The sequence below is a fragment of the Ilyonectria robusta genome (genome assembly GCF_021365365.1).
Source record: "Ilyonectria robusta strain PMI_751 chromosome Unknown BGZ61scaffold_5, whole genome shotgun sequence".
In the NCBI taxonomy this organism is placed as follows: Eukaryota; Fungi; Ascomycota; class Sordariomycetes; order Hypocreales; family Nectriaceae; genus Ilyonectria; species Ilyonectria robusta.
The window spans coordinates 2,305,887-2,332,117 of record NW_025764439.1 but is presented as its reverse complement, the minus strand read 5'-3'; the positions used below and the strand labels follow the sequence as shown (position 1 = coordinate 2,332,117).

General features: G+C 49.3%; 12 protein-coding genes across 12 annotated transcripts; 6 read left to right on the top strand and 6 right to left on the bottom strand.

The window, feature by feature from the left end:
• Nucleotides 1-543: 543 nt before the first annotated feature.
• BGZ61DRAFT_530090 (cytochrome P450) lies at nt 544-2,091 on the top strand (the record flags this gene model as incomplete). Its single annotated transcript, XM_046253510.1, has 2 exons — nt 544-556; nt 614-2,091. 2 exons carry the CDS (start codon nt 544-546, stop codon nt 2,089-2,091), a joined length of 1,491 nt encoding a protein of 496 aa, XP_046107993.1.
• A 980-nt stretch (nt 2,092-3,071) lies between these two features.
• BGZ61DRAFT_586398 (NAD-binding Rossmann fold oxidoreductase family protein) lies at nt 3,072-4,404 on the bottom strand (the record flags this gene model as incomplete). Its single annotated transcript, XM_046256445.1, has 6 exons — nt 3,072-3,143; nt 3,203-3,657; nt 3,729-4,006; nt 4,064-4,239; nt 4,296-4,321; nt 4,374-4,404. 6 exons carry the CDS (start codon nt 4,402-4,404, stop codon nt 3,072-3,074), a joined length of 1,038 nt encoding a protein of 345 aa, XP_046107992.1.
• Nucleotides 4,405-4,901: 497 nt separating this feature from the next.
• Nucleotides 4,902-6,080, top strand: BGZ61DRAFT_530088 (uncharacterized protein; the record flags this gene model as incomplete). The annotated part of the gene is made up of 1 exon (XM_046253509.1): nt 4,902-6,080. The coding sequence occupies one exon, from the start codon at nt 4,902-4,904 to the stop codon at nt 6,078-6,080; it is 1,179 nt and encodes a 392-aa protein (XP_046107991.1).
• A 943-nt stretch (nt 6,081-7,023) lies between these two features.
• On the top strand, nt 7,024-8,399 carry BGZ61DRAFT_346062 (uncharacterized protein; the record flags this gene model as incomplete). The annotated part of the gene is made up of 5 exons (XM_046239843.1): nt 7,024-7,074; nt 7,134-7,355; nt 7,438-7,518; nt 7,591-7,765; nt 7,831-8,399. 5 exons carry the CDS (start codon nt 7,024-7,026, stop codon nt 8,397-8,399), a joined length of 1,098 nt encoding a protein of 365 aa, XP_046107990.1.
• Nucleotides 8,400-9,592: 1,193 nt separating this feature from the next.
• Nucleotides 9,593-10,100, top strand: BGZ61DRAFT_492107 (uncharacterized protein; the record flags this gene model as incomplete). The annotated part of the gene is made up of 2 exons (XM_046250508.1): nt 9,593-9,747; nt 9,842-10,100. 2 exons carry the CDS (start codon nt 9,593-9,595, stop codon nt 10,098-10,100), a joined length of 414 nt encoding a protein of 137 aa, XP_046107989.1.
• Nucleotides 10,101-10,529: 429 nt separating this feature from the next.
• BGZ61DRAFT_346456 (chaperonin 10-like protein) lies at nt 10,530-11,671 on the bottom strand (the record flags this gene model as incomplete). Its single annotated transcript, XM_046239881.1, has 2 exons — nt 10,530-11,506; nt 11,578-11,671. 2 exons carry the CDS (start codon nt 11,669-11,671, stop codon nt 10,530-10,532), a joined length of 1,071 nt encoding a protein of 356 aa, XP_046107988.1.
• Nucleotides 11,672-12,636: 965 nt separating this feature from the next.
• BGZ61DRAFT_346385 (carotenoid oxygenase) lies at nt 12,637-14,409 on the bottom strand (the record flags this gene model as incomplete). Its single annotated transcript, XM_046239873.1, has 5 exons — nt 12,637-12,684; nt 12,748-12,902; nt 12,960-13,329; nt 13,386-13,855; nt 13,914-14,409. 5 exons carry the CDS (start codon nt 14,407-14,409, stop codon nt 12,637-12,639), a joined length of 1,539 nt encoding a protein of 512 aa, XP_046107987.1.
• A 487-nt stretch (nt 14,410-14,896) lies between these two features.
• BGZ61DRAFT_492104 (Alpha/Beta hydrolase protein) lies at nt 14,897-15,966 on the top strand (the record flags this gene model as incomplete). Its single annotated transcript, XM_046250507.1, has 3 exons — nt 14,897-14,996; nt 15,048-15,331; nt 15,394-15,966. The coding sequence occupies 3 exons, from the start codon at nt 14,897-14,899 to the stop codon at nt 15,964-15,966; spliced, it is 957 nt and encodes a 318-aa protein (XP_046107986.1).
• Nucleotides 15,967-16,248: 282 nt separating this feature from the next.
• Nucleotides 16,249-17,417, bottom strand: BGZ61DRAFT_492103 (uncharacterized protein; the record flags this gene model as incomplete). The annotated part of the gene is made up of 4 exons (XM_046250506.1): nt 16,249-16,344; nt 16,431-16,511; nt 16,575-16,765; nt 16,826-17,417. 4 exons carry the CDS (start codon nt 17,415-17,417, stop codon nt 16,249-16,251), a joined length of 960 nt encoding a protein of 319 aa, XP_046107985.1.
• A 697-nt stretch (nt 17,418-18,114) lies between these two features.
• BGZ61DRAFT_492102 (Aldehyde/histidinol dehydrogenase) lies at nt 18,115-19,719 on the bottom strand (the record flags this gene model as incomplete). The annotated part of the gene is made up of 4 exons (XM_046250505.1): nt 18,115-19,002; nt 19,055-19,488; nt 19,539-19,608; nt 19,666-19,719. The coding sequence occupies 4 exons, from the start codon at nt 19,717-19,719 to the stop codon at nt 18,115-18,117; spliced, it is 1,446 nt and encodes a 481-aa protein (XP_046107984.1).
• Nucleotides 19,720-20,662: 943 nt separating this feature from the next.
• Nucleotides 20,663-22,439, bottom strand: BGZ61DRAFT_530080 (cytochrome P450; the record flags this gene model as incomplete). The annotated part of the gene is made up of 8 exons (XM_046253508.1): nt 20,663-20,672; nt 20,756-20,794; nt 20,849-21,006; nt 21,066-21,485; nt 21,536-21,622; nt 21,691-22,112; nt 22,168-22,309; nt 22,359-22,439. 8 exons carry the CDS (start codon nt 22,437-22,439, stop codon nt 20,663-20,665), a joined length of 1,359 nt encoding a protein of 452 aa, XP_046107983.1.
• A 392-nt stretch (nt 22,440-22,831) lies between these two features.
• Nucleotides 22,832-24,878, top strand: BGZ61DRAFT_475512 (uncharacterized protein; the record flags this gene model as incomplete). The annotated part of the gene is made up of 6 exons (XM_046248706.1): nt 22,832-22,900; nt 22,979-23,360; nt 23,412-23,830; nt 23,876-24,115; nt 24,166-24,749; nt 24,806-24,878. The coding sequence occupies 6 exons, from the start codon at nt 22,832-22,834 to the stop codon at nt 24,876-24,878; spliced, it is 1,767 nt and encodes a 588-aa protein (XP_046107982.1).
• Nucleotides 24,879-26,231: the final 1,353 nt, after the last annotated feature.

Genomic DNA, 26,231 nt, shown 5'->3' with positions numbered 1-26,231 from the left:
ATGTTGTTAGTTCGAGTTGAGAGAGAAAATTAACGGATCTTGTGTCCAACCTGCCTTGATTTGCCTAGTTCTTGAATGCCTAGAAACAGTTATGACTGAGTTCCCCTTTTTGGGAGTGTTCATCTTGTGGTAGAGTCGAGCAGCTACAAGTCGAAATACAGTCAGCAAGGTGTCTTTCCGCTTTCATCGTGACGTCTGATCCTTTGCTACACGTTCAGCCTCCGTTTGATTTCCAGTACTCCAATGAATACCACTGAACATGGCTTGAGATAATGATGGCTGAACTACTTTGGATCTTCCCTAGGTACATCCCGAAATCGAAAGGTGGAGGACGGAAGTATAGCGGACTATCTCAAATAGGAAGTCCGCCATCCTCGCCTGCGTTACCCTCGATTCTATCATTGTTATAAGCTTGTATAAATGATTTTACTCCCAGTCGCGGATTTTGCAGGTTCCTTCATGATCATTCTTTCTACACTGTTCATTCTCAACAGGAGCCACTGAAGTACCCTGGACAATTTCCATTTCTGGGATAAAGCAACAATGGTCGCTCTGTGTAAGTGAAGCTGAAAGTCCATACCTAGGAGCATATTCTAACACGATCGAGGTATAGTTATCTTAGCGGCCACTCTCATCTACGCGATTGCCATCGCACCCATTGCAAGCTACCTCATAGACAAGAAAAACCTCCGCAGGTTTCCTTCTCCAACCTTCGCGTCAGTGTCATCACTCTGGCGTGTGGCCCATAATGTCAAGTACCGGCACTATTCAGCTGTGCATAACGCCCACGAAGAACTTGGATCACACGTGCGCATCGCTCCGAACCATGTCTCCATTTCTGACCCGCGAGCTGTTCATGACATTTACGGACATGGAGCCAATTTCCTCAAAGATGCTTGGTATGATGGAGGCGCTGGCGAATGGCGCCACATGGCCGATGCAAGAGTGAAAGAGGAGCATCAGCGGAAGCGGAAGTTGCTCGCTCATGTCTTTGCGCAAAAGTCTCTAAACGAACTCGAACCGGTGATTGCGGAGACGCTGTCGACTCTGGTCTGCCAGATAAACAAGCACATCCAGGGGAACCGTGTCATGAATATGAGACGCTATCTCAACTACTTCACCATTGACGCATTCTCAAAGATGTTGTACAGCGAGTCACTGCATTGTTTGGATCGGGGCGACGATATTGTCAACGCCCAGACACCGCAGGGTAAAATCTACAAGGTGCCGTTCATCAAGTCCCTCCACGACTCGACACACATCAACACGCTGTTGGGCATGGAGTCTGGCCTTCTGCCATTTACACGAAAGATGTTTGCATGGCATCCCTACAAAAAGGCAGGAACAGACTATGAGAACATAATCCTCTACAACACGAACCAGCGGGCGAAAGCCACAGAAGAGAAGGACGACATATTCGCCAAACTCATGACCAAGAGCAATGGGGATTCCATCAATTTGCCTTACGGGGAGCTACTTGCAGAATGCTCTGTCATGTTGAATGCAGGCACCGACACTACAACAGCCGCATTAACGAACACGATTTTCTTGCTCTACAAACACCCACTCATCCTGGAGAAACTTCGCAAGGAGCTTGATCCGGTTATGTCAGCTGGCACCATTCCCTCCTACAACGCAATTAGCCAACTGCCATACCTGCGAGCTTGTATTGAAGAATCGCTTCGACTGCGGCCAGCCAGCTCCATGGGTCTGCCGCGAGTCGTTCCCAAGGGAGGAAGAACGATTGCTGGGCATTTCATCGACGAGGATGTGACTGTCTCTGTTCCAACATACACGCTACTTCGAGATTCCACCACATTTAACAGACCAGAAGAGTATGACCCGCAGCGCTGGATCGATGGCGATACTGAGAAAATGTCCAAGGTGCATTTGCCGTTTAGCGTGGGCCCACGCGCCTGTATTGGGAGAAACATTGCCTACTATGAACAGCTGCTGGTCATTGCGACGCTGGTAACGAACTTTGACTTTGATTTTGCATCGGCAAATTTTGAGCTTCCAGTTGTGGAGAGATTCAATTCGAATCCAGGCGAGATGTTGTTGGCTTGTCGTGCTCGGGTCCTCGTCGAATGAGAAAGGAAGAATTAGGGACATTGTACAAATTGGAGGGAGCTAGATACACGTGGACTAGAATGGCAAATTGTCTTTAAAAATACATCGATGTCGAGTAACAGTCTCTTTAAAGATTGAGGAAGCGTGATCGGCCTTCAACGATGGAAGATCAGCCGTATCTGCCTACCTACTCCTTCCAACTTGTCATCGGACATTCAATGCCAGCCTAGGTAGACCCATCAACAGATTGGAGTTCAGTCTATGGAAAAGTTCCTGTGCTTGCATTCTGAATATCCTGAGATAAAAGGAGAGGTAGCTCCGTCATATTCTAGATTACAGTAACATAACAATACATAAGCGGTCTTAATGCTAGTGTTACGTTACCTATGTACTTCCAAAACCTCTTCAGCGGTGACCTGGATCAAGTTTGGTAGGTTAAGCTTTCGCCGCCCTGACTTCAGGACGATAATCAGAGGTACAAATCTCCACGACCAGACTGTACATAACTTAAGCAAACTTCGTGACTGAGTCCTACATTCAGCAAGATGGGTGGGGGAGCTTTATATCGAGGGCAAAGCGAATAGAATTCTTCTTGAACATCTGTCCGCGCCTACCCTAGACCCAAAGCCCCCTTTTCAGCTACATTGGAACAGTACAACCCCTCACTGATATTTACCATCTGCGAGACATAATAACCCGACCATAATTTCTAAATAGCTAGCCTTTTCCTATGTTCTTACTTTAGCCGGCCTTCACTGCGGCCATCAGCCAGTTATTTAGACGACCTTCGTCCTGTCGAAAGACATCGCACGGCTTTAAACATCACCATGCAATTCAATTAAACCAAATCACCATAAGCCACTCACAATTCAAAAGTAATACGAAGGTCTAATGTGCTACCCGAGCGTCTGAGTGTATTTCACAGGCAAAATAAATGGAGATCGAAACGAAGTCTTACGGGATATTGAAGCTATTTGATGCCCCTGTCTTTTTAGCGTGGCCTAGACGACTTCTTGGTGAACACAATCCATAGGGGTCCCTCCTTTCTCGCCACTCCTCATCATGAGTTCGATCTGGAAAAACACATTAGCAATTTCACATAATTCTAGGTCAATATGACGGCGTAACAAACCAGCTCAAGATCCGCCAAAGCAGTTTCTGGTCCCTGCTCCTTTAAAACCTTCCCGGCAGCTAGTGCCTCTCCCCAGGCACGAATCTCAGGAGGTACTCCCGTTCTTTCATTCTGGACGGTCTTCTTAGTTACTTGACCGTCCCGGCAGATGGTCACCTCTGAATCCTCAACAGTGATCCAGCCACGTTCACAGGAGACAGCCCACGAATCTTCGCGGAAGCTGGTCCCGACAGACAGTTGAAAAGTGCCGGTGATGCCGGATTTCGTCTTCAGCACCGCGTTGATGGTATCGGCTGGTGGGAGGTAGTCACGAAGCTGATTCGTGAACGCCGATAGACGAACAATGTGATTTCCAGGCTGCGACTCGAGAAGCTGCCGGAGGCCAGCCATGTAGTGAACACCACCGTCCAGGAGATAGCCTCCCTGGTGAGTTGGATTCTTTCGCCATTCAGTCTCTGCAGAGAAATTCGTTGAGTTAGATTCAGTATGTTCACTTCGACTTTGAGGGACTGATTTGTAACCTTACGTTGAAACTTCCCAGTCGGTTCAACCAAGGCGTGCTGTCGACCTTGGAACCCGAGAATTCGACCCATCGTCTTAACTTCTTCGCGCGCGTACTCGTAGCTCTTCAAGAAGCGCCAATTCTCCGCAATGGCCCAGGATGAGCCATTGATTTCTGAGCGGTACCACTTGATCATGTCTTCTGCATCCTGGATATTCTCACAGACAGGTTTCTCAGAGAGCACATGCTTCCCCGCAAGCAAAGCAGATCGGATGTATGTTACCTGGTTCTTAATAGGCAGGCTGGTTGTGGAGCTTCCGTTAATGGAGGACCCCAAAAGGACTATCAGGGCCACTCACGACATAATAATTGCGTCGATATCTGAACGCTTCAAGAGTTCGGCGTAGCCATTGTCAGAATCCTCGGAGTATATGTCCACGGCATCGGGCACCGAATCGGCGATCGCCTTCGCTGACTTCAGCGTTCGTGAGAAAACCGCAACCAAGACGAGATCCTTGGCAGATTGCACGGCCGGCTGATTTAGTGAAGGTTAGTACAACCCAAGCGCTCTTAAACGGATCGAAACCCTACCAGATGTTCCTCCCTCGCCCAAATACCTTTCTCAGGAAATTAGCCAAGCACATCATCTTGCAAGGAACGCAGGCGTACCCCCTCCAACCAACGCGACCTTGACAGACATTGTGGCAGTGATATGAATACGTTGTCGATATGAAACGAAAAGTAAGTGAACGGGCTGCCTGGCCTCGATGCTTGACACCGTAGAGACTCCTTGTGAGATGGACCTCTACTTCAACACCGCTCGTATTGGTATAGTTTCTGGGTGACGGCATGTTCAAAATCGGGGTTGTCCTAACCGGGGTTATCCGAGTCGGGGTTATCCTAATTAGGAATGTCCCGAATGTCTCCGATGTTCAAAATGGAGGTTATCCTAATCAGGAACTTCCTAATACACCGGCCACCAGCTAAGTCAGGCAATCTCCACACTTGGCAGTTGCGGGGAGGCGGGGCGTGGATATGTTGTCCAATTCCATTGGCAAAGGTGGAAGTGTATTTCCTGGGCAAAGGGGTCATAATGGGAGGATGAATCCTTCAATAAGATAGATATGTGGTACTTTCGTTGATGGGAACGGACAGGTACTGTCACAGTTCTTTTCTCATCAGAAGTATTCTCCCACGATGGCTCCAAAGGTTCTTCAAGTCGGCATCATCGGAGGTGGGGACGTGGCCCAGATTGTTCACATTCCAACGCTTGTCTTTCTTTCTCGACTCTTTAAAATTTCTACCATTTGTGACGTCTCGAAGAAAACAGCAGATCACTGCGCCACAAAGTTTGGAATCCCGCGGGCGACAACCAACGTCGCCGACATTTTTGACGATGCCTCAATCGACGTTGTTTTCGTCGTCACATCTGACGAGTTCCATGCTCCATACACCATCGCAGCACTCCAGGCCGGCAAGCATGTCTTGGTCGAGAAGCCCATCACCTTGAGCCTTCAGAGCGCACAATCCATCATCGAGGCTGAGCGCACGGCACCGAACGGCGCTCGTGTGTTCGTTGGGTACATGCGACGGTACGCTCCCAGCCTGCAGGCCTTCAAGCGCGAGGTCGCGACCATCGAGACAATCAAGTACGCACGAGTTCGCGACATCATCGGCTCAAACGCCTACTTCATCGGACAGTCGGGCGCGGATCCTCAGAAGTTCTTCGATGACGTGCCGGCCGAAGCTGGCCAAGATCGCAAGGCTCGATTACAGGCCTTGCTCGAGGAGGCTTGGGGCACGCCGTTCGCGGACCTGAGTGCGGCTCAGATGGATTACTGCACTCTCTTGGCCAACCTCGGAAGCCATGGCCTGAGTCTCATGCGAGAAGTCCTAGGGGGCCTGCCCGAAGAAACTCTCGCTTCAACTGACAATGCTCGGTGGTATACTACTATGTTCGACTACCGCAACCGAATGGCTCCTTATGACCGATACACTGTTGTCTACGAGACCGGCATCGACAGCGTCCCCCGTTTCGATTCGGAAGTCGCTGTTTTCGGAGAGATTAAATCCGTCACCATCTGCTACGCGACACCGTTTGTTAAGGGCCTTGGTATTACCGTTGAGATTGACGAGTTAAACGAGCATGGCGAAAAGTGTCATCGATCCCTGCAAACATCCTACGAGGATGCCTATACTGCCGAGTTGAAGGATCTGTATGCGTGTATCGCTGAGGGAAAGGAGATCAAAACAACAACTGAAGATGCCATTGAGGATCTGAAATTGTTCAAAATGATGATGGACAAGTACCCCGCCCATAAGAGGAAGCAAGCTGGTGAACACGAGGCTGCCGGATTCCTCCCATCGGGACCGTGAATGAGGATGACCTGGAGTAAGTATATTAGTATATTCCTCATATGCCTTTCTTTACCTCTTAAAAACCTACTCAGTGTACCTTGAGGGAGATTCCAGTGGAACCTGACTTTCTGTAATGTAGCTGTCACGTATACGCGTCCTGGCACTGGCGACCGAGTACATGCCGTCATCTAGCTAGCAATGAACGACTGAAACGAGTGGTCTCATGCTGCTAGCTGCGGAAGATTTGCAGCTGGCCGCTTCGCTTCTCGCACACCGCCACGGCCGGTGCCAGGTAGACTACGTCCAATTCCCTGCACAGTCCCATCTCATCTTGTTGATAAAATATAGGCCACCATTAGCTAAGACATTATTAAGACATTTTATGACAGGGCTCCTGCGTAACCATACTGGAATGGATACTCTCAAGGCGGACGCAGAGGGCTGCCTGGCCAAGTTCGACCCATCCAAGCTTGTTGGGATAACTGCTAACTGCTTGGAGACTGGCGGTGAGGCGCAAAAACAGCGCCACCGTGGCAAATGATTCGAACTTCGAAATCGGTAATCTCACCGTCGAAAACTGGCTTGTACCCAATGTCTCTCGGGATTTGTTGGAAGAATGGCGGGTCGGGAGGCGCCCGACTTAGCTAACTCCGAAGTATCCTAGTTCATATAAGGCTTAAGTATCTAATAGTCGCCGAATTGGGCCTCTTTCCGCTTCTCTGTTATTGGTGTATCGCAAACTCCGCAACGATGCATGAAACTCCGCTACCCCGGTTCAGCCTCCCGGAGACCGACAACTCAGTTCCGCCGGGCTGTCGGCACACTGACGACGCCGAAAGCCCAAGGAAAGGGCGAAGGTACACTATATAGGATTCTAGGGGTCAAGGATCAAATCCATTCTTATTCCACGTACCAAACTTCGTTATTCTTGCTGCAAGCCTACTTTATTACTACCTGCATCATGGCTGAAGAAAGTCAGAACATTGCCTTGATTTTTGGCGCGTCAGGAATTGTAAGTGCCCTTGGCAATATTCAACTTCCATGTGCAAATAACTGAAAGAAAAAACCCAGTCTGGCTGGTCATTGATGCGCGAATGCCTCTCTCACGGGACAAAACACACTTTCTCTCGTGTCATAGGCTTGAGCAATCGACCCTTGTCTAGAGAGGCGACAGGTATCCCCGATGATCCACGGCTGGCGATACATACTGGCTTGGATCTTACTAACCAGTCTTCCACTTGCCAAAAACTGGAAACGATCCCCAATATCCGCGACGTGACACATGTGTACTTTGTTGGTTCGTGCGAATCTGGTGCTACAAATATTCTTCTTCTGACCCAACTCTTCAGCGTATACCGGCCACGGTGGTAGCAAGCGAGATGTGGTGGAGGTGAACTCGGCGATTGTTGACAACGCTCTCGTCGCAGTCAACAAACTCTGCCCAAAGCTGAGATTCGTCACACTCCAAACCGGTGGAAAGGTTAGGGAACTCCTGCACGTGTGTCTGATCGTTGCTGATGCTGAAAAGGGCTATGGTGCAGCCGGTCACCCGTTCCCCCCTGCACCTTGGAAAGAAGATCTGCCCCGTCTTCCGGAACCGTTTGCGTCAGACATCTTCTACTATGCGCAGTATGATGTTGTTGCCAAACATGCAGCTCAGAATTCCTGGAAATGGTCCGAGATCAGACCATCCTTTCTTGTACGTTCCTGGACAGCCTTTGGCTCTCATCTTTGACATCTGGCTGATCAAGATACTCGGCTTAGCAAGGGTTTGTTCCGAATGGAAACGCCATGAACATAGCTCATTCACTTGGCCTTTATCTTTCTTTCTATCGCTCTGAAATGGGTGGTTCTGCTAATTGTGTATTTCCTGGAACTGCAGAGTCTTGGACACCACTTCATACAGATTCATTCCAAGACTTGGTGGCGCGACTACACATCCACGTCTCATTGCACCCTGAGAAATCCAATGGACGTTCCTTTAACAGCGGGGATGGAAAGTCAGTTTCATGGGAAATGAAATGGCCGATTGTCTGCGGCTATTTTGGCCTGACTGGAGTCGGACCTTCAGCAACGGTCGGAGGACAAGCTCATGGTAAAGAGTGGTTGATAGCCCACAAAGACTCTTGGTTGACATGGACTAAGGAGAATGGACTCGGAGCAAAATCTTTGGATGATGCTTGGTCAGATATTCTTGTCACATCTTTATCCATGCCGGTCCGGATAGACTTTGATCTCGGTGCCTCTCGGGAGATCGGGTTCTCAGAGTCCATGGAACCAGGCGAAGGTTTTCTGCTGGCATTCGATCGACTGAGGGAGGCGAAGTTTCTACCCTAGGACGACCTTTGTCGAGCTAGTAATGCACAGCGCCTCACGCTCCATTTAGCCTAGGAATAAGGCAACTTACCTGAGTGATGCGCGAGCCTCAGAATTATTGTTTATGTGGTGGTCTATCGTAGTTAATTCTGCATCCCTTATGCTACCGTGCTTTTCCATTCAAGGGAGCTATATAATCATTTTGCTTTGTATAGTGCAAACGACCCCAACCAAGGCTGGCGTAGGATTACAGTCAAGTGAAGCGAAACTTTTCAAGGTCATGTACGAGAGACGCGTTCGTATGTAAGGATCACGTTGAGGAACCCTTCGCACTGGCCCGTTGAAGCGTTTATAGGGGAGGGAAAGACCCCAGGTTCACCAGGGCCGGGTCGATTACTTCGTCCTCGAGGAGGGTGAGAAGAACCGTGTTAGTGTCAGTGCCGCCCCCGCGACCTTTACGGGGTCGGAGAAGGAGCTATTCCAGGGGCTCAAGGAGGAGCAGGCAAGGGTCGTGCGACGTTTTGCGGGTTCCAAGTCCGCAAGGGCGCCAGCAATGCTCGTGCGGCGCCCTGAGCAAGCATCTCGATAATTTACACAGCCTGACTAGCGGCCGTGTAAGCTATGGTAGAGCCGGACGAGCCATGCGGCATCTGCCCGGAGCGTAGCCGTTCCTGAGTCGGTCTCGGGATCGGTCTCGGTTTCCAGATTCGGGGTCTCGGGGTCCTATTCTGTAGTGCATTGCACTACAGCGCATGTTTGGGTCTGTCTGCTCTGCGGCTTAATAATTAGACCTCGCTCGTAACGATTTAATTGGTTTAATTGAAAGCTGAACACTCTAGAACGTGTGATCCTGATTAAGATTGTTAATCAACTCCGCTGCTCCTTCTATATCATTGGCGTGATTACCTATCCACTCGTATCATACGGCTTTGCCATCCAATGGAAATCTGGACGGTGTCCGAGCTGGAACCCAAGAACTGATTGAAACTCCGCACCCCCCGCTAGAGGAGGGGAATTTCCCCTTTAGGGTCTCCCGTAGTGTGTAGATGTGTTCAATCGGATGAACATCATGCCGTACCAAAACGCTAGTGGGTACGTGGTAAACCTAGCGTATCGTGGCGTGCATATAACATACGCGGATAGAAGGTGAGGAAGTAGCAGAACCAGCATCTTACATGACATACGCTTGCAACACCGATCTCAGTACTTCAACAATGTCTCTCAAGGAAACTCTCGAAAAGACAGCTGCGGGATGGATCTCGGATCTAGAAAGTCGATCGTTGGACAATGTTGTGTCGAGGTGGACAGACGATATCCACTACACAGTTCACCCGGATACCGAGGAAGTATATCCAATGACTCGAGAACAGTGAGTAGCGAACTCCTTCTTCCACTCTAAGAGCAACATATTTAGGGCGGGAAACAACGGCAGAATAGTCTAACGCTAATACTACCGCATCTAGGTTTCGGACCTACAAACGGGCAGCGGATTTCTTCAAGCTTTTGAAGACATTCAAAATTAGCATCAATGAGATGTACACAGACTTGGAGAAAAGGACCGTTACGATGCTTTGTAGCAGCGAGGGGCAATTGGAAGCAGGCCCATACGGCACTGATTATGTTTTCGTGCTCACTATGACGGAGGATGGAAAGAAAATCGAGAAGTTGTCTGAGTGGCCAGACTTTCACAAAGTCCGAGTTGTACTCAGCAAGTCCGTTTGATGAATCAACGACTTCCGATAGACTAGGATATTTCCCAGTTGGCAGAAAACAAGTGTCTCCAAGCGTCGAGTTTGTTGTGAAAGTTCCAAGTGAGTGATGACGGTTCGGAGGCTTGACGAGATTGCCAGGGCTACGAGGCTCTCATACAAAGGGGATCATCCAGAACTAGAATGAGTCTAGACAGACACAGGGGAAGTGAAGAGTTAGAAACGTAGTTCTTGCCTGAGACGTGCATCGATTCTTCAGTGGTATTAGTCTGCATAGAGACTGCATGAGACTGCACCACGCAAGGTACAGGTTTCTGGGCAGAAGGGCATCCAGTTACGGTTGTACGGACTACTCACTCGTTTGGCTCATTCACGTACTTAATCATTACGGACGTTATGGATAACTTTAATTTTACGGTCCGAGAAACAAACTTGATTCAAATTAAAGGTCAAAGTCCACTACTATCTTACGAGTAGCTTTTCCTTCTTTCATTAACTGTACTATTTCTGGTAGCTGCTCCAAAGAAACTACCTGACAGTTCGTCTTGATCAAACCGCGCTGCGCAAATTTTAAAACTGTATTTGTGTCCTCTCTTGTTCCAACTAACGATCCCTTTATCGTCAGATGCTTCAGAATCAGCAAGCTCGGGTTCGCCAAGATGTCTTGTCCAGAATCAGCAGGTGGTAGTCCAATACACATGACAACGGCTCCAACCCGGTTCCCTACATACTGAAGCGCAGTTTTATACGCAGGTGGTGCTGTGACGAAAACACCATGGGCACCACCGTTGGTCAAGCGCAAAACCTCAGCCACGGCATCGTCTGTCTGCTGAATGTCGACAAAGGCGTCAGCTCCCATACTCATTGAAAGTTCACGTTTCGCGTCGCCAATGTCCACCACTATTGGTCGGAAGCCAAGGAGCTTTGCAATCTGGACGACTTGCACGCCAACGCCGCCACCGCCTCCAAGAACAACCACGTCTGACCCAGGCGGTAGACCCGCCGACTTCACAGACCGAAATGCCGTCGCACCGCTACACATGAGTGTAGCAGCCAGGTCATCCGGTACGCCCTCTGGAATCCGGACCGCATGCCTCGCATCGGCAAGGATGTAATGCTGGAAGGTCCCAGTGACTGCAAGGCCCGTATTGCGCTTCTTCGCACAATGTGTCTCATTGTCTCCCAAGCATAGCTCGCAAGTGCCACACGTGCTCCAAATGGGCTTGACACCAGCCCGGTCTCCGATTTGGAAGTCAGGGACTTGCTGGCCAACTTTCACAACGACACCGCACCCTTCATGTCCTGCAGTTGTTACGCCAAATGAACCCATGCTTGGTGCAGGAGTGTCGTTCAGCATGTAGTGCAGGTCTGAATAGCACAGCCCGCTGGTCCTCAGGCGGATAAGGACCTCACCTGGGCCTTGGAGAAAACGTTAGCTCCTTTGTGACGCATTGTGGTAATTATCCACGTGGAATTCAGTCAAGACTCACTAGGTTCAGGAACCTTCACATCGGCGATTTTGATAGAAAAGTCAGGGCCTTCATTTCTTACCACTGCCGCTCTGCATGTAGTTGGGATGCTCATGTTGGAACTTCGTTGTCTTGTAGCGGGAGATATGGGATATTGCGTTTTCAATACTGAGTGGTTGCTATTTATAAGAGAGTCTCGGTAGTATGGAACCCTTTGAGTCAGCCGACATCCATCGGTAATGCGGTGTCCGCATTCCCTGGAGAGTCGCATTTCGGTCTCCGTGAAAATCGGTCTCCGCACGTGGAGATAGAGATACTGGGCGTGCCGTATGCGACGTCCCATCCTCCAAGTCCAAGACTACCTACATTGAGCTCGGCCTCCTCGCTACCGTGAACTTCCTGGGCGGTATATTCCAGGTCGAAGCGCATTCATCGCTATCTCACTGGCGGCTTTGTTATACTATTGGTTCAGGGCAGCCAGTAGGCCTTCGAGGGCTATTGGAGTTGCGAAATGAGCGGCTACCATAGAGCCATCGACCCGGCCAAGCATCATCCCGGGCCTCATCTTCTGCACATCAGCTCGTCGGGTTACAAGAACCTGTCAGTCCCGGGCAAGGCCTGGTTCGCCGTGACACCCAATGTGTGCATTGGAGGCCAACATATGAATGCGAGCCTATGAAGCGGACTGCTGCGTGATTGTCTCCCAACTTATGCAAACTTCCCCATAAAATTTATACCACCCAGCTTCCAGGCGTCTGACGTGTCTCAGTCGGTATCACGTTAACCCTAGACGTGTGGTCCGTCACTGCCAACATCCCAGCCTGGTTTAAAACGTCGGTAACAAAGGCGTCATGTACAGTGAGATGCACAGGTGGTATTTAGCAGTATCTAGCAGTGAGGGCCCCTATTAAATACAGTGGTCGCGTTGCCAGCTCCGCTGGACTCACCCACTTCTAGGTCCGTTCCAGCTGGCTGCCCTTATCGGTCACATCATACCCCCAAGGTCGGTTCAACACCTGGCCCAAGCTACCCCAAAGGTAGTGTGTTGTGCAAAAGAGTGTTTTGATTTCCTATCTCAACCTAGAGCAAAGCTGGCTTGACGGTTGTTCCTGCATACTCCTTCCGGATCTCCTCAGTCAAACCAGACATATCACACAACTCCTTATCGAATAGCAGATCAGACCGCGGGACCCAACTTCCATGGATACCGTTGCGTAGGCGGAAAGGGAGCTCAATAATAGCAACAGGGCCTGCTTCGACATCGTTCGCGTCAAGAATGAGAATACAGGAAAGTTTAACATCACGCCTGTTAGCAATGGTGATCAAATAGCCATCACCTTCGGGTGCTGTAGGGTTGGTTAGCATCAAATGCTCACTCAGTCGATCTCTTTTTCGCAACTTACCGTCCGGCGATTTCGCAATGAACGCCACCTCGTGGAGTGCGGTATGTTCACCAGCGGACCAGTATTTTGATTTCCCTGTGTTGATGTCCGCACTGGCTAGAGTGTTGTAAGTTCCACCGACAGGGCTGTACTCCGCCTTCGGATCGTGAACGCACAAGAAGATTTTGTTATACTTCTTGGTAGCAAACCTCTCATCAAGTTTGGGCATCTCGCCATCCAGATTGACCAACTCAGTCGGCTCAACGCGAAAGTCAGTTGCGTTGGGGTCGAACTTCCACCGCACGTAATGACTTTCCGGACGTCCGTCATTCTTTGGTTTGGCGCTTGGATGGGTGAACGGGTCCTCGCCCCGGGGGCCAAAGAACCAGAACTAATATCATGAATTTAACGTTCATTTTTTTTTTCAAGCTTAACTTGAGCACTTACCTTGTTGTGATAGGTGAGCGGGGCGTCAAGATAAACACATCCATCGTCACCCTCAAATGCATTTCCAGTGTGCCCGTAGAAGGCGTTATCGTAGTGGAACCAGCGAACATCTTCCGGCTTTGGGTTGCGCCGTGGAAGTATGCCAAAAGTCAAAGGCTTGTCCTCGGCCCAAGCGAAGTGCCTCGAGCCTTGCTGGAGGAGCTCCAGTGGCTGGGTCTCCAGGGGGATGAGTACAAAAACGACCCAGTTCTTGGTCGCTGCCATGTCATGCATCATTCCCACATATGGCGTCTTGATCCAACACTCTTCAAGCTTCTTGCCGTCTTTGTCGAACAAGTAGTACGCGACATCATTCGTGGCATCACCCTTCGCCTCATAGCCCATTGTGATCAATTCACCATTGTCGGGGTCAATCTTTGGATGCGCGGTGAAAGTAGGAGCAGAATACTGGCCGCCGAAGTCGTAGAGCCCTGTGGTGTTTTCGAATGAGAATTGTTTAGTTCAATTAGTCAATGCGAGCCGACTCACCCTTGGTTTCAAGAGAGTCTGGGTCCATGGCATAAGGCTTCGAGTCTTCCTTCAGTGCCAGCAGCTGATTCTCGAAGTAGATGATATGTGTGTTCGCTGTAGAATGCACCTCATGTTTGACGCGGGCATCGTCGGTAAAACGGTTGCGATATTTGCCAAACACGGCCTGTCTTGCCGCTCTCTCAATGAGGAACTTCGATGTCCTGACATACTTTTGCTTGAAATCGGCGTGGCCGTCTTTGATCCGGATCGCATCTATGGCACCATCACCGTTGATGAAGACATCATCATCATACAGAGGGGCCCACGACCAATCAGGCATGCAGCGATAGTAAGTTCCATCGATCTCCGTGGGGATCTTTCCACGCACAACGCAGTTGTAGACTTCAGCCTCGAAGCGGCAAGGGGCCTCAGGACCCTGAAAGAAGGGCACCTCAGGAAAGTTCACCTCAGGTTGGGCCTTCAGGGCTTCGGCAGATTGGGCGATGTCGGTCATGTTGCTTGCTATGAGGGTCTGGAGGATAATTGAGATTGTGCAAGTTGGCAAAGTTCAATAGACCTTTAGCTAGTGTTGTCTTGTCTTGTCTATCCCAATCCTGACATCAATGATCAGCTTTAAGTAAATCACTACAAATCAGCCTAAACGCGGATGTTGTTCATGCGGTGACCGCGCCGCAGCATCTTCCTGCCAATGAGATATGGAACGACATGGATCTTGTTCAGTGCCGCCAAACTGCCGACACTGACGTCGCTCATGGGTGCGGGGAACGCAAGCGCGGAGACCGCTCTCCAGTGTCGGACACCGCGTTACTAATTCGGTAATTGGGAGACTTTGCGGATCGCTGTATTCAAGAGAAGCCATTGATCCTGTGTTTCATGCATTTCTCACCCTTTCAGTGCTTTATGCCCCAAGACAACGTGCTGCAAGAAGCCTACTACTCCTTGTTCTCGTGCCCGTCCTGGTCCTCGTCCTTGGCCTCACCATGTTGAAGAAAGATTACATTTTCAAAGAGGCTGGCGACGTTAGCATCGTCGCCACGGCATTTTGGAAACCTGCAGCGACTGGGCTTCCGTACGGAATCGGTAGGCATTTGAAGCTTGCAATACGTCAAGTCTATTGCTAACATTTGCAAGCTCTGGCGTTCCATGGCGGGGGCTTCGTAATAGGTTCCAGATACTTCATACCTGAAGTCGAGATCGAGTACCTTTGCGATGCGCACTTTGTTGTTGTGTCGGCGGATTATCGTCTGTGTCCACAAGTTGCCCTGCGCGATGTCATACAGGACGCAATTGACGCATTTTCGTGGTGCAAGTTGAATCTACCTGCCAAGCTCAATCACGATGCTGGCATCGAAATAGATGCAGAAAAGATTGTTGCATTTGGTCAGTCTGCCGGTGCCTTGTTGGCCCTGCACTTGGTACGAATTCGCTCTCTAATTGTTCTCAAACCCTGCGCAATGTTCTAATGCTACACGAACAGGGAGGTCTTCCTGAGCCACCACGAGCGATCCTCGACTTTTACGGCGTGAAGTACACCAGTGATGAGTTTTGGCACACTCCACTGCCTCTTCTTGCAGGGCTTCCACCGTTCGAACAAAGTTTTCTGCGAAAGATATATGAAGGACCTATCTTGACGACAACAGTGACTTCGCTGGAGAGGGCGGCTGCGTCATCAAGCAAGACCAAGAAAAGGGGCTTGCCTCCACCTGATCTTTCTCTCCCTCGGAATGCCTGGCTTTTCACCGCTCTCAAGAATGGGACACACATGAAGGCCATTGTCAAAGATGACAATTTCGAGGGCGTTGACCCAACACTGGCCTTCAAGCCCGGGTTTCCTCCCACTTTCTTTGTGCACGGCGATGCCGACGATATGATCCCCGCTAGGTTCAGCGAGAAGGCGTTCAATGATCTGAGCAGTCACGGAGTTAAAACTGAGCTTTCTTTGGTCCCAAATCAGTCTCACGGATTTGATGCAGGACTGTCACAGGAGGATCCAGAATGGCCACCCGTGCGCAGGGCTCTGGACTGGCTGATCATGAATGGAAATAAGTGAGGGATGCGGCAACACAGAGAGTAATGGAATTTAGTTAACACGAGGCCCTCAATGTACCGAACAGAAATTGGTCTGACTCTTATGCAACAATATACAAATCTTTTTCCAACGCTCAGACTTCATCTCAATAATCCTGCATAAAAAAGCAAAAATGCCTGAGTGTGCACAGGTTCATTTCTTGTCTGTAATAAGATGTGGTATCGCCCTTGGAAAACCGAGACACGAGGACTCGTGGTTGCGCAATATGTTTATTGTTTACTAGGATCCAAAGTTCCAGGCTCCTTAGCTCAGTTTCAACAGTCTCTTTGCATTACCCGACGCAATTTGTTCTTTTTGCTCCTGTGAAAGCTCCGTGATCCCGTCGAACCATTTCGGACCCTCTTCCAAGGTTTCGTATGGGTAGTCGATAGAGAACATGACCCTGAGAACATGTTAGACTTTCCCATGACATTTGATCTTGCGACTTTCCTATCGATTCCGACTTCTTGGATTGCATAGAGCAATGCAGGTGTACCGTAGTGCCCACTGGTGGTGATAGAGATATTCTATTATTCGCTTCATTAGCAGGTTCAAACGAAGTTGACCGTGAAGAGTGTATTGCAACGTACTGCCTTCATCACCTCCCGAAATGTTTTCTTTGTCTTTGGTTTCATGGCGCCGGTATTATAACTCAATCTGTGATCAATTCTCCACAGCTGTAGAAGCAAATGTTCGCCCATGTGTCCGACGATGATTTGTAGCTTCGGAAAGCGCTCAAACACCCCATTTACGTACAGACCTAGCACGTGTAAGGAGACTCCTGGATTTGGTTAGGCCAGTAGAGTACAGTCAGTGAAAGGAGCAAATCTGTTGCACTTACCTACGCTGAAGAAGTAAGCGCTTCCCCTTAGACCAAGCCTCTCAGCCAGAAACTTCCTCGATACGTCCGGTGTGGTGAGGCGAGGATGGATGTAAACGGGTACGTCGAGTTCCGTAACTTCTTTCCAAAACACATCCCATTGGGGTTGGTCGTAGAAGACGACTTGCTCTCCATCAGCACTGACCGTCTGAAAGTCATTGACGATTATGCCAACGAGCCCAAGGTCCTTGACTGCTCGTCTAGCTTCAATCACGGCAGTCTTGGGGTCATGCATGCTTAGAGATGCGAGTCCAGCAAAACAAGAAGGGTTCTTTTGAATCTCGTCAGCGAGGTAGTCGTTCGCTCGTCTCGCTAGAGCTAGAGCTTTTTCTTGGTCCGGTTCATCCTGCGGGCCGGGGGATGTGAGCGACAAGACCATGAGAGAAACACCGCTAGCTTTCATCCTTTCCAGTCGTCGGCCTTGAATATCAACAAGATCTGTGGCCAAATCCTGACCTCCGTTAGGTCCGGCAAAAGCGCTGCTCTTGCTTGCAAGTTCTGGAAGAGTAAAGGCCTCCTCCAGTGCTATCTTGGGGATCTTGGGAACAGACATGGTTCGAGATTACTGCTCAATCTCAACGCGAATAGATGCAAAACCGGAATAAATAAAGCTGGTGAATTGCCGTAACCTGTTTAACAGTGAAGATCTATGAGATTCGATCGGTACTTAAGTAGTACTGTCAGCCCGTCATTATCCATTCACGGTACGGACTGAATGTCGGGCTCCGCGCTCCACCGAGCTTGGCCGCTATGGGGACTGGGGCGGTCTCCGCGAGCCGCCGCGCCGTTAAGGCCGCGGTCTTCTCGCGGAACGTTCTGCTCAGGTGCTTTCATATGGGTGTTTGGATAACAATGCGAAAGGTGCAGAGAGAACTCCCACAGCTTCACATCTCGGGAATGCCGCTCTTTCAGTACGGAATTGAAAGGAAAGAGGGAGATTGAGAATTAGATTATCTATGATATCTGTATTGCACGCCTGAACGTTCCGAGCGCAATAAGACCAGGGCCGAAGAACGACATGGAGATGCGTCGGGATGGAACAATAATGAGCCACTTGCTCAGTCTTCGTGCTTTGCTGTCATCAATACGTCTTCACTCTTTCTTGCAGTAGTGCTATAACAGACAGCATCAGTGCCTATCAAGCTCGGCGAAAACCGACTCAAAATCCAATTCGGGGGACAAAAACTTTGCACATAGACAAAACTCTCTGTCATTGAGACTAAAGCTGGATAGGGCATAACTACAACTACTTAATTGAGCATGAGCAAGACCGATTTCTTCTCAAGAAAACCATCCAAGCTTTCCCTAATGCCTTCACGGCCAATGCCGCTTCCTTTGTAGCCGCCAAATGGCATATCAAACCCTGTCACCGGAGAAGTGCAATTGACCCCGACTGTCCCTGATTCAAGACCTATGGCGAATCGCAAGGCCCGACCGACATCCCTCGTATACACAGCGGCATACAATCCGTATTCGCTTCCATTGGCTTTATCCAAGGCTTCCAGCTCCGTATCAAAAGTGTTTATATGGACAACAGGACCGAAGACTTCCTCTTTGAGAATTTTGGAGTCCTCGGGTGTGTCAGTGAAAATGGTGGGCTTGACGGTAAAGGTGTTGGGCTCGAAATCGCCACCCAAGACTAGTTGACCACTCTGCTTCCCCATCTCCAAATATCGAGTGACGATATCTGCTTGAGCAGCATCAGCCAGCGGGCCGTGATTGGTTGCTGGATCCGTTGGGTCTCCAAGATGCACTCTTCCGAATGACTTCTTGAATGCCTCAATGAAGGCCGGCGCGATGGAACGTTGGACGTATATTCTCGAGTTTGCCATGCAAACCTGACCACTATTCCACTGAATACTGTGTGCCGTTGCGGGGACAGCTTTCTCCAGATCTGCGTCTTCGAAAATGACTGCTGGGGACTTCCCTCCCAGTTCGAAGATCAAATTCTTCATGTTCGACTTGGCTGCAGCTTCCTGGATCAAGCGACCTGTTCGTGTGGAACCTGTGAACGAGAGAGCCCGAACGTCCATGTGGGAGGCCAGGGCTGCGCCGCTGATATGGCCGTGTCCCGAGAGAATATTAACGACGCCCGGCGGAAAGCCAGCTTGGTTGATGTACTCGGCAACTTTGCTTGACTAGCCCTGAATATCAGTATGCCGCACCGGAATGTGAGCGCTTCAAACTCACCGTCAGGGGGGCTTTTTCACTGCTTTTCAAGACAACTGTGTTGCCTGCTGCCAGAGCTGGACCAACTTTCCCAGAAAATGCAACAAGCGGGACGTTCCATGGGATAATTGCTGCTACGACACCAAACGGCTGCCGTAGTGTGACATTCAGTTGACCAGGTGTGTTCAAACTCGACTGGCCTTGGACGGTGTATCCGGCTTCGGCATAATACTCGAAGCGGTTCGCGGCAATCAAATGATCAGCATACCCGCTCACCGGCCTGCCCATAGAAACAGCCTCTAAACGAGCTAATTCCTCCCCATGCTCGCGAAGTAGGCCTGCGAATATCCTCAGGTGCTGTCCTCGCTGCTTTGGTGACAGCTTAGCCCATGCAGGCTGCGCGGCCTTGGCTGCGGCAACTGCTGCATTGGTGTCGTCGATAGTTGCTTCCGCAACTATGATATACGGTTAGGGCGAATACGGATGCTCCAACATTTAGCCTTACCGTATGCTACCACTTCATGAGTCCAGGGAGATTTAAGCGGAAACGTTTTCTTGTCAGATGCATCCACAAACTGGGGTTTCTTGCGTAAGCGAATACTACCTGCCGAAAGTTCGTTGTGACCACATACCTCTCCGTTGATGAACAGCTTCGTTTCAACTGGCTGCTTGGTTTCAATCGCCATGGTTGTTGATGTCTCTGATTTTGCTAATGATGAATGTCGGAACCGGGTTTCTTTAGAATAAAGTCGTCTCGGTTGCGAAAATGGTTCAAGTTAGCTGCTGTCTGATTTAATCTGATTTATAGCCGAGGTACTTAGTAGGCAGGCTACTTTAGTTTGATCAAAGCGTAAGAGAGCGGACACCGAATTGAGCGGACACCGAATCCTCAAAGGCACATTGTCTGGAGCAAGGGGGCGGCGTTACTTCCGAAAATTAGTGCATTATGGCACAGTAAGAACGCGGATACCGCGTTGCGAGAAATGCAATGTCAGGTAAGCGGCTTTCGGTCATCTCACTCTACCGACCCTGTCTTGCCGAGATCTCGCCACAGATGGTAGTTCATGCAACAACTTACGCACAGTTTCCAACCTGCACTAAGGTGGAACGAAACAACATGGACATATCAACCAAATCTCGAACGGTGGTAGTTGTGAATAAGACACGGGACTTTTGTGGAAATTTCGTACATGAAGGTTCCTGAAACATGATATTGCGTGGACTCTCATGTTGATAAAAAGCAAAGGAGTAACCAAAAACAGATGCTGAGAGTCACCAAACCACAGATGGAGAGAAGTGTAACTGTCATTTATGAAGTTTATTCACATAAGTTGCCACGGTTTGGAAAAGTCCACAACAGTTGGTCAGCCCAACTTTTAACCTCAAATTCTTTATCTGTAGCATTAGGTCAAGATTGAATGAACCGTTCTCACAGCACCCGTGAAGGCCTGAGAATGAATATCGCTGGTACTCAATGCATATCCACTTTCATTTCTAATAAGATTGAGAAGGCGGAGTATTCTTTCGGTCTCTACCGTGCTTTGATGAAATGTTATCACCCAAAGGAAAACCTAAGTATTTCCCACCCCCACTTCACCTTTCTGGCGACGCTTTACAAGTACTTTCACCTTAGGCCTGACTAGCACAAAGGAATCAGTCGGCATGTAACCTTGTCTAACTTCAGTCTCTGGATCCTGGAACTCCATGTCCAACTCCACAAACAATGCTGCAAGGACGACAGTCATTTCCATGTATGCCATGCTTTGAACGAGGACGTCAGCGGATATCAGGCAATTGCATAAGGTTATGGCTCACTTCCTTCCTAGGCATGATCTTGGACCTTTCGAGAATGGAGAGAACCCAGGCCTGTCTCTCTTGCTCCCGTCGATCCAGCGTTCCGGAATGAACTGGTCCGGCTTTTCGAAATACAACAGGTTTCGATGTAAGGCCATGTTTGCGATACCGATTTCAGTCTTCAAATCTCATTAGTCAACTTCTTATGCCAATGAATCAGACACTAGGGATAACCTACTCCGACAGGTAGAACGATGTTATGGAGAGTGAACGGCTGTTTAGATCGAACCACCTGTCGAGGTATAAATCCGGAATTTGGCGGGAATATTCTCAAGCTTTCTTCAATTACCGCTCTCAAATACGGTAAGTGTTGAGCCTCCTGGTAGTTGATCTCGCCAATAGACCTAAATTTGGACCTGACTTCCTTCGCCAAATTATCGTACGCATTCTTATGAGATAACAAATGCCATAACGTGGTTAGAAGAGCGGTCGAAGTGGTGTCGGAACCTGCAACAAACAGGATGATGGCCTCACCGAACAAGTCCTGGTCAAGAAACAGCTCACCAGACCCAGGCTTAATAGCAGTCAGTAGATAGTTGAAAATATCTTCTCTACCTGACGCGTTTCGTCTCTGGTTGATCATTGCCCCTATAGCTCTCTACTAGTGGTCAGTCCATGTTAGTACTTTAACTTTGGGGCGCACCCCACCTCTGCTGGATAGGCGCGAGTTGTGAACTTGTTGGATAAAATTCGAATCATCTTTTGCATCAAAGGCCATCGCCAAAGGGTCCCCTCCTGGAGTTCGCGTCAGGTAAGTTACATCCTTTTGTGAGATGGACAGAAAGTGCATGTGCATTACTTACCAGTGACACATATCTTGCCGCTTGTACCAAACCTCCACTGACTTTCTTCTTCTCCGTAGGGTTGTGAAGCAGATCGAATGTCTCACCAAAGCAGACGTCGGAGAGGATATCGATGGTCAAGGCTGATAGGGATTCGTCAAGCTCCACTTCCTTTTGCGCGGTCATAACCTCGCAAAGCTTCTTGATGTGCTCCATGAAGGTCACTTCCATGGCATCGAGCTTCTTTTGCGCGAATGCATGGGACAGGATCGACTTTTTCTCCCTGAAAGCATCACCAACGGCGGCAAAGCTACTGTCGAAGCCCGGCGCAAAGGACTGGTAGAAAGGCGATTTGTCAATCGGTGATGTTGCCGAGAAGATTTTCTGCAGTCCTTCGTTTGTGTCAACAGAGACCGTGTTTGGTCCGATGCGGACTAATGGGCCTGGCGAGAAGTTAGCTTTCTTGCCCAGCAGGGTATAACTATATGTCACACTCACCATATTTCTTGTGGAGGTCATAGAGCAGCATGTGACGAGTGCCGGTTGACAGGTGGTATGCGTGCCATATATCAGATAGCTTGGCGAAGAATGGTCCTGGAATCCGAGCGACGGGATGGAAGAAGACATTGTAAATCAGCGGCTGAGAGAGTTAGTCTAACACAGGGATGTTGATTGAGGTGGCAACATACAAGACACAAGGCAGCGACGATAAGGATGACAATATTTTTCCCTGGAAGCTGAAGTTCCAGCTTAGATTCGAGAGACGACATGGCCAAAGTTAGATTTCGAGACTTTGTACGGAGGCCTGCCACTTTGATGCTGATTTGGCGCCTACTTATCGGATGGATTGTATCGTCACTACTGAGTGTGTCGGGGCTGTGACCCACAAGTGCGGTCACCGAGATGTGCTGTGTGTTCAGTTTGGCTATTCTAGAAGCGTCCTAGGAGCTTGCCGCGGTGACCGCTCTGGCTCTGCCAATGACGATGCTGCCTTTGTTAATCACCAGAGCCTCGGCAATCAATCACTGAGGAGAAATGTTACCCCGTGGGGTCGGGTCTTGGTAACCGACCCCAGGTTCTTCCCCGCATCGCCATCGTCGCTATCATCACCATCAAGGTCTCCCTTCCTTAGGGCCAACTGTTATCTCAAGTCTGCCGAGTCATGAGCACAAACGCCAAAGGCCGTCGGCTGCCGTCCAGTTGCGTCAATTGCAGACGCCGCAAGATCAGAGTGAGTGGAATGATCAATTGATCATGCCTCCTTGGCTCTGTTTTTAATGTACTTTGCCGCCCCCTCTGACTCTCCCAGTGTGACAAACCAACATCAAGAGCCTGTGGGAGATGTGAGCGCCTAGGCTTAGATTGTGCCGTGACTTGCGAGGTTGTTGCTCGACCTTACTACCACACGTCGAAAGAGCGGTTCGAACTCATGGCAACAATCGTTCAGCACTTTTCACCAGCCACCTCATTAGAAGTAGAAGACCTTCGACAATGTGTCTCTACTCTGAAAAGTGCACCGAGCGGCTCGTGGTGTCCCAGTCCTACGCAGGAAGGCTCGCCGCCATCTTCGGTTGCTCAATCTACAACCATTGAAGCCCTGCAGACCATCAGTGCGGCCAATGACACATCGCCCTCTGCGTCTGAAGGCAGCCTCGACGGTGTATTTATATCAGATGCAACATGTCAGCGTCGTAGGTAGCTCCCCCAGTAGATGGATCCTCCGAGTGCTAAACGCAAGCCAGGTTTCGATGGTGCTTCAAGTTACACCGTCTTACAACACAAGGTCAGCTCATGCATCGAAGAAAGGTTCCCTCGACTAGCATTGCTACAGCGAGAGCATACGCTTGACCTGCGCGACGGTGAACCACTCTGGAGTGTTCCAGCCATCGCACTCCCTGATAAAAGAACTTGCGAACAGTGTGGTGTAACATTCTTTAGCCACATTAATAGTGTGGTCTTTATTCTCAGTCCTGAAAAGTTCTTCAACGCTGTTGAGATGGCATACAGTGGGAGAGATACAACATCATCTGTCCAGGCCATCATTCATCTTATCGTGGCTCTTATAAATGGCTCATCGGAGAATTTTGAGTTTGCTCGCATGCAGATGGAAGGTGTGATCGAAGAGGGCAGCCTTGAGAGTGTCCAAGCTCTCATGTTAATGGTCTGTGAGATTTGACATGCTATGGATCTGACTGACGAAGCGTAGGCTTTGTACCGACAGAAGCACAATCAACGGCACACCTCCTGGGTTGTTCTAGGCAGTGCAGTCAGGATTGCTCAGTCGCTCGGCATGCACATCAAGACAGATGACGAGAGCCTGATGTTGAAAGAACAAAAGACACGACTGTGGTGGTCGTTGTACGAATTGGACCAGTGGAGCTCATGTATTCTTGGGCAATCTTCTGACCTGTCTATGGACGCTAAGGGTGTCCCATCTCCCTCGGATGTAAGCAAAACCCGAGTGCATTGAGGCACCAAGAGGCTAATAGAGTATAGAGTCTCACTGCGGGCAACACATCTCCGCCCATGTACGCATCAACTTCAGCACGCTTGGCACAGTTCCTCTCTACGGCAATGAGTTGCATTTTCCTAAACCAGCAGCGTAGAGAGCAGGATACGGACAGTCTAATCCAGGATCTGGAGGCCTGGTGGGCAAGCGTACCGGAACACTTGACCAAAGTAACAATGTCGGATTCATTTGCACGAGCAACGCTCTACCTTCGACTAAGGTATCATTATATCTTCGTCTTGGTAACTCAGCATTTTCTACTCAACTCCAATATCGAGAACCATACAACCAGCTACTATGTCAAGGTTTGTGAGGACAACAACGACGTTGTCATTACAACACTTCTGGATATGCAGGCGAGAAATCTTCTCACGGACTCGTTGTGGTTCGATTCCCATCACATTCTCTCAACATCCCTCATCCTGCTTCTGCGAATTATGAAGCGCCCATTATCTACTGATCTCCAAGACAAAGTCAAAAGCATGCAGGGTCTTTTACAATCATCTTCAGGGAAGATACAGGTCTATGCGAACGAGTGTTTCAACCAAGTCCTTAAAGATATTTCCACGAGGTGAGTTAGCTCAAGTATTGAGTGTAGCATCTCTCAGTCTAACTTGATTGAATTAGCAAAAATAACTCAAGTCACATTTCTGAGTTGACATTTAACTCGGCACTGTGTGATTTCAATTTATGGGAATAACTAGGATTATTAAAGTCTAGTTTGAGCTTTCAATAATACTTAAAAAGCTAAAGTAATAAGTAATTATTATCCACTCACAAAGGTATTGGGAAAGGTAACCAGTTGGACTAGAAACCTTAGTCTGTCTGAGTGTATTATTGATCTTTGAATAGACTGGGTAAAGAGTCCGTATTGTTGATACTATTGTTGGTGTTTTTTTTACTGTTGAGCTTCTAGTCCCCCCTCTGAGTATGTGTACTAGGGCACCCTAACCTCTTGAACCTCTTGATACTGTCTACTGTTTCAGCTGACTTACTTACACCAAGCGCTCCAGTCTCAATTACGGATGAAACTGTCAATTACGACGCGTTATCTTCGTTGTTCTTGTTTAAATGTTGATATCATGGGCGCAAAAGCCAACATATCACCACGCTGGTCCAAATCCTTCAGAGCAGTCGAGGGGCCTTCTCGCACAGAATGACGGCGGATTTGGTCAAGTCGTGAAAGGTCTTCGCGGGCTGAGAGGGGAGACTGTTGGCCATCTTCCACAACATCTGCAAGCCGTATCAGGTACTATCGTCTTGATTAAGTGATACGGGTTGGAAGCGATTCTTTTCGGCAGTTTAAGAAGCATCGTGTGCGTGCTCCGGTGTCGTATCCCTATCAAGACATCGCAATTGAACATACAAAGGATCACTCTCTCAGTAAATTTGTAGACCCAGCACCTTGAATTCCATCGTCCGATGCATCTTTTGGACTGTCGCGATCCTGGACGATGTCTTAACCCCTGAGAGCACTTCCTCCCCTCCCTACCCTATACCGAGCTTCTTCCTACAGCACGCTACCATCCCCTCCACCAGCGCCGTTGCATTATCACCGTTGGGTTTTATTTGGATATTCGCCTGGCTTAATATTAAAAAGAGTGGTCTCATTCTTAGACAGAGGGCTTTGCAAGATTGACGGCTAACTCATCACCTGCTATTATTACCTCCAGAGCTACTAGTCCACCTTGTATTATTTACTCGGAGGAACAGGGTAGGCAGCAAGCGCAAGAGAGACTTGGAGAGGGTTCAAGAATTTGCGGAGATTTATTAAGCAAATGTCAAGAATGTTGCAAGGAACGTAGTAGATAACTTAGCAGCTTCTAGCTTTGCTTCTTTAATAAAGAGGCCTTCAGCCACCACAATCTCAAGCCACACCGCCTTCGCGCCACGCAAAATCGAGCGGCAACTGGCTACGGCAGAAAACCCGCCACATGCGGCCCGCAAAAGATGCCAGAAAACGGATGTGGTTGGCTAAGGCCGCCACGCCTGCGCCTCGGTCTGCAGGGGGGGGGGGGTCAGCGCCGCAGCCCCCGGCAGGGCCCCCCGGGCA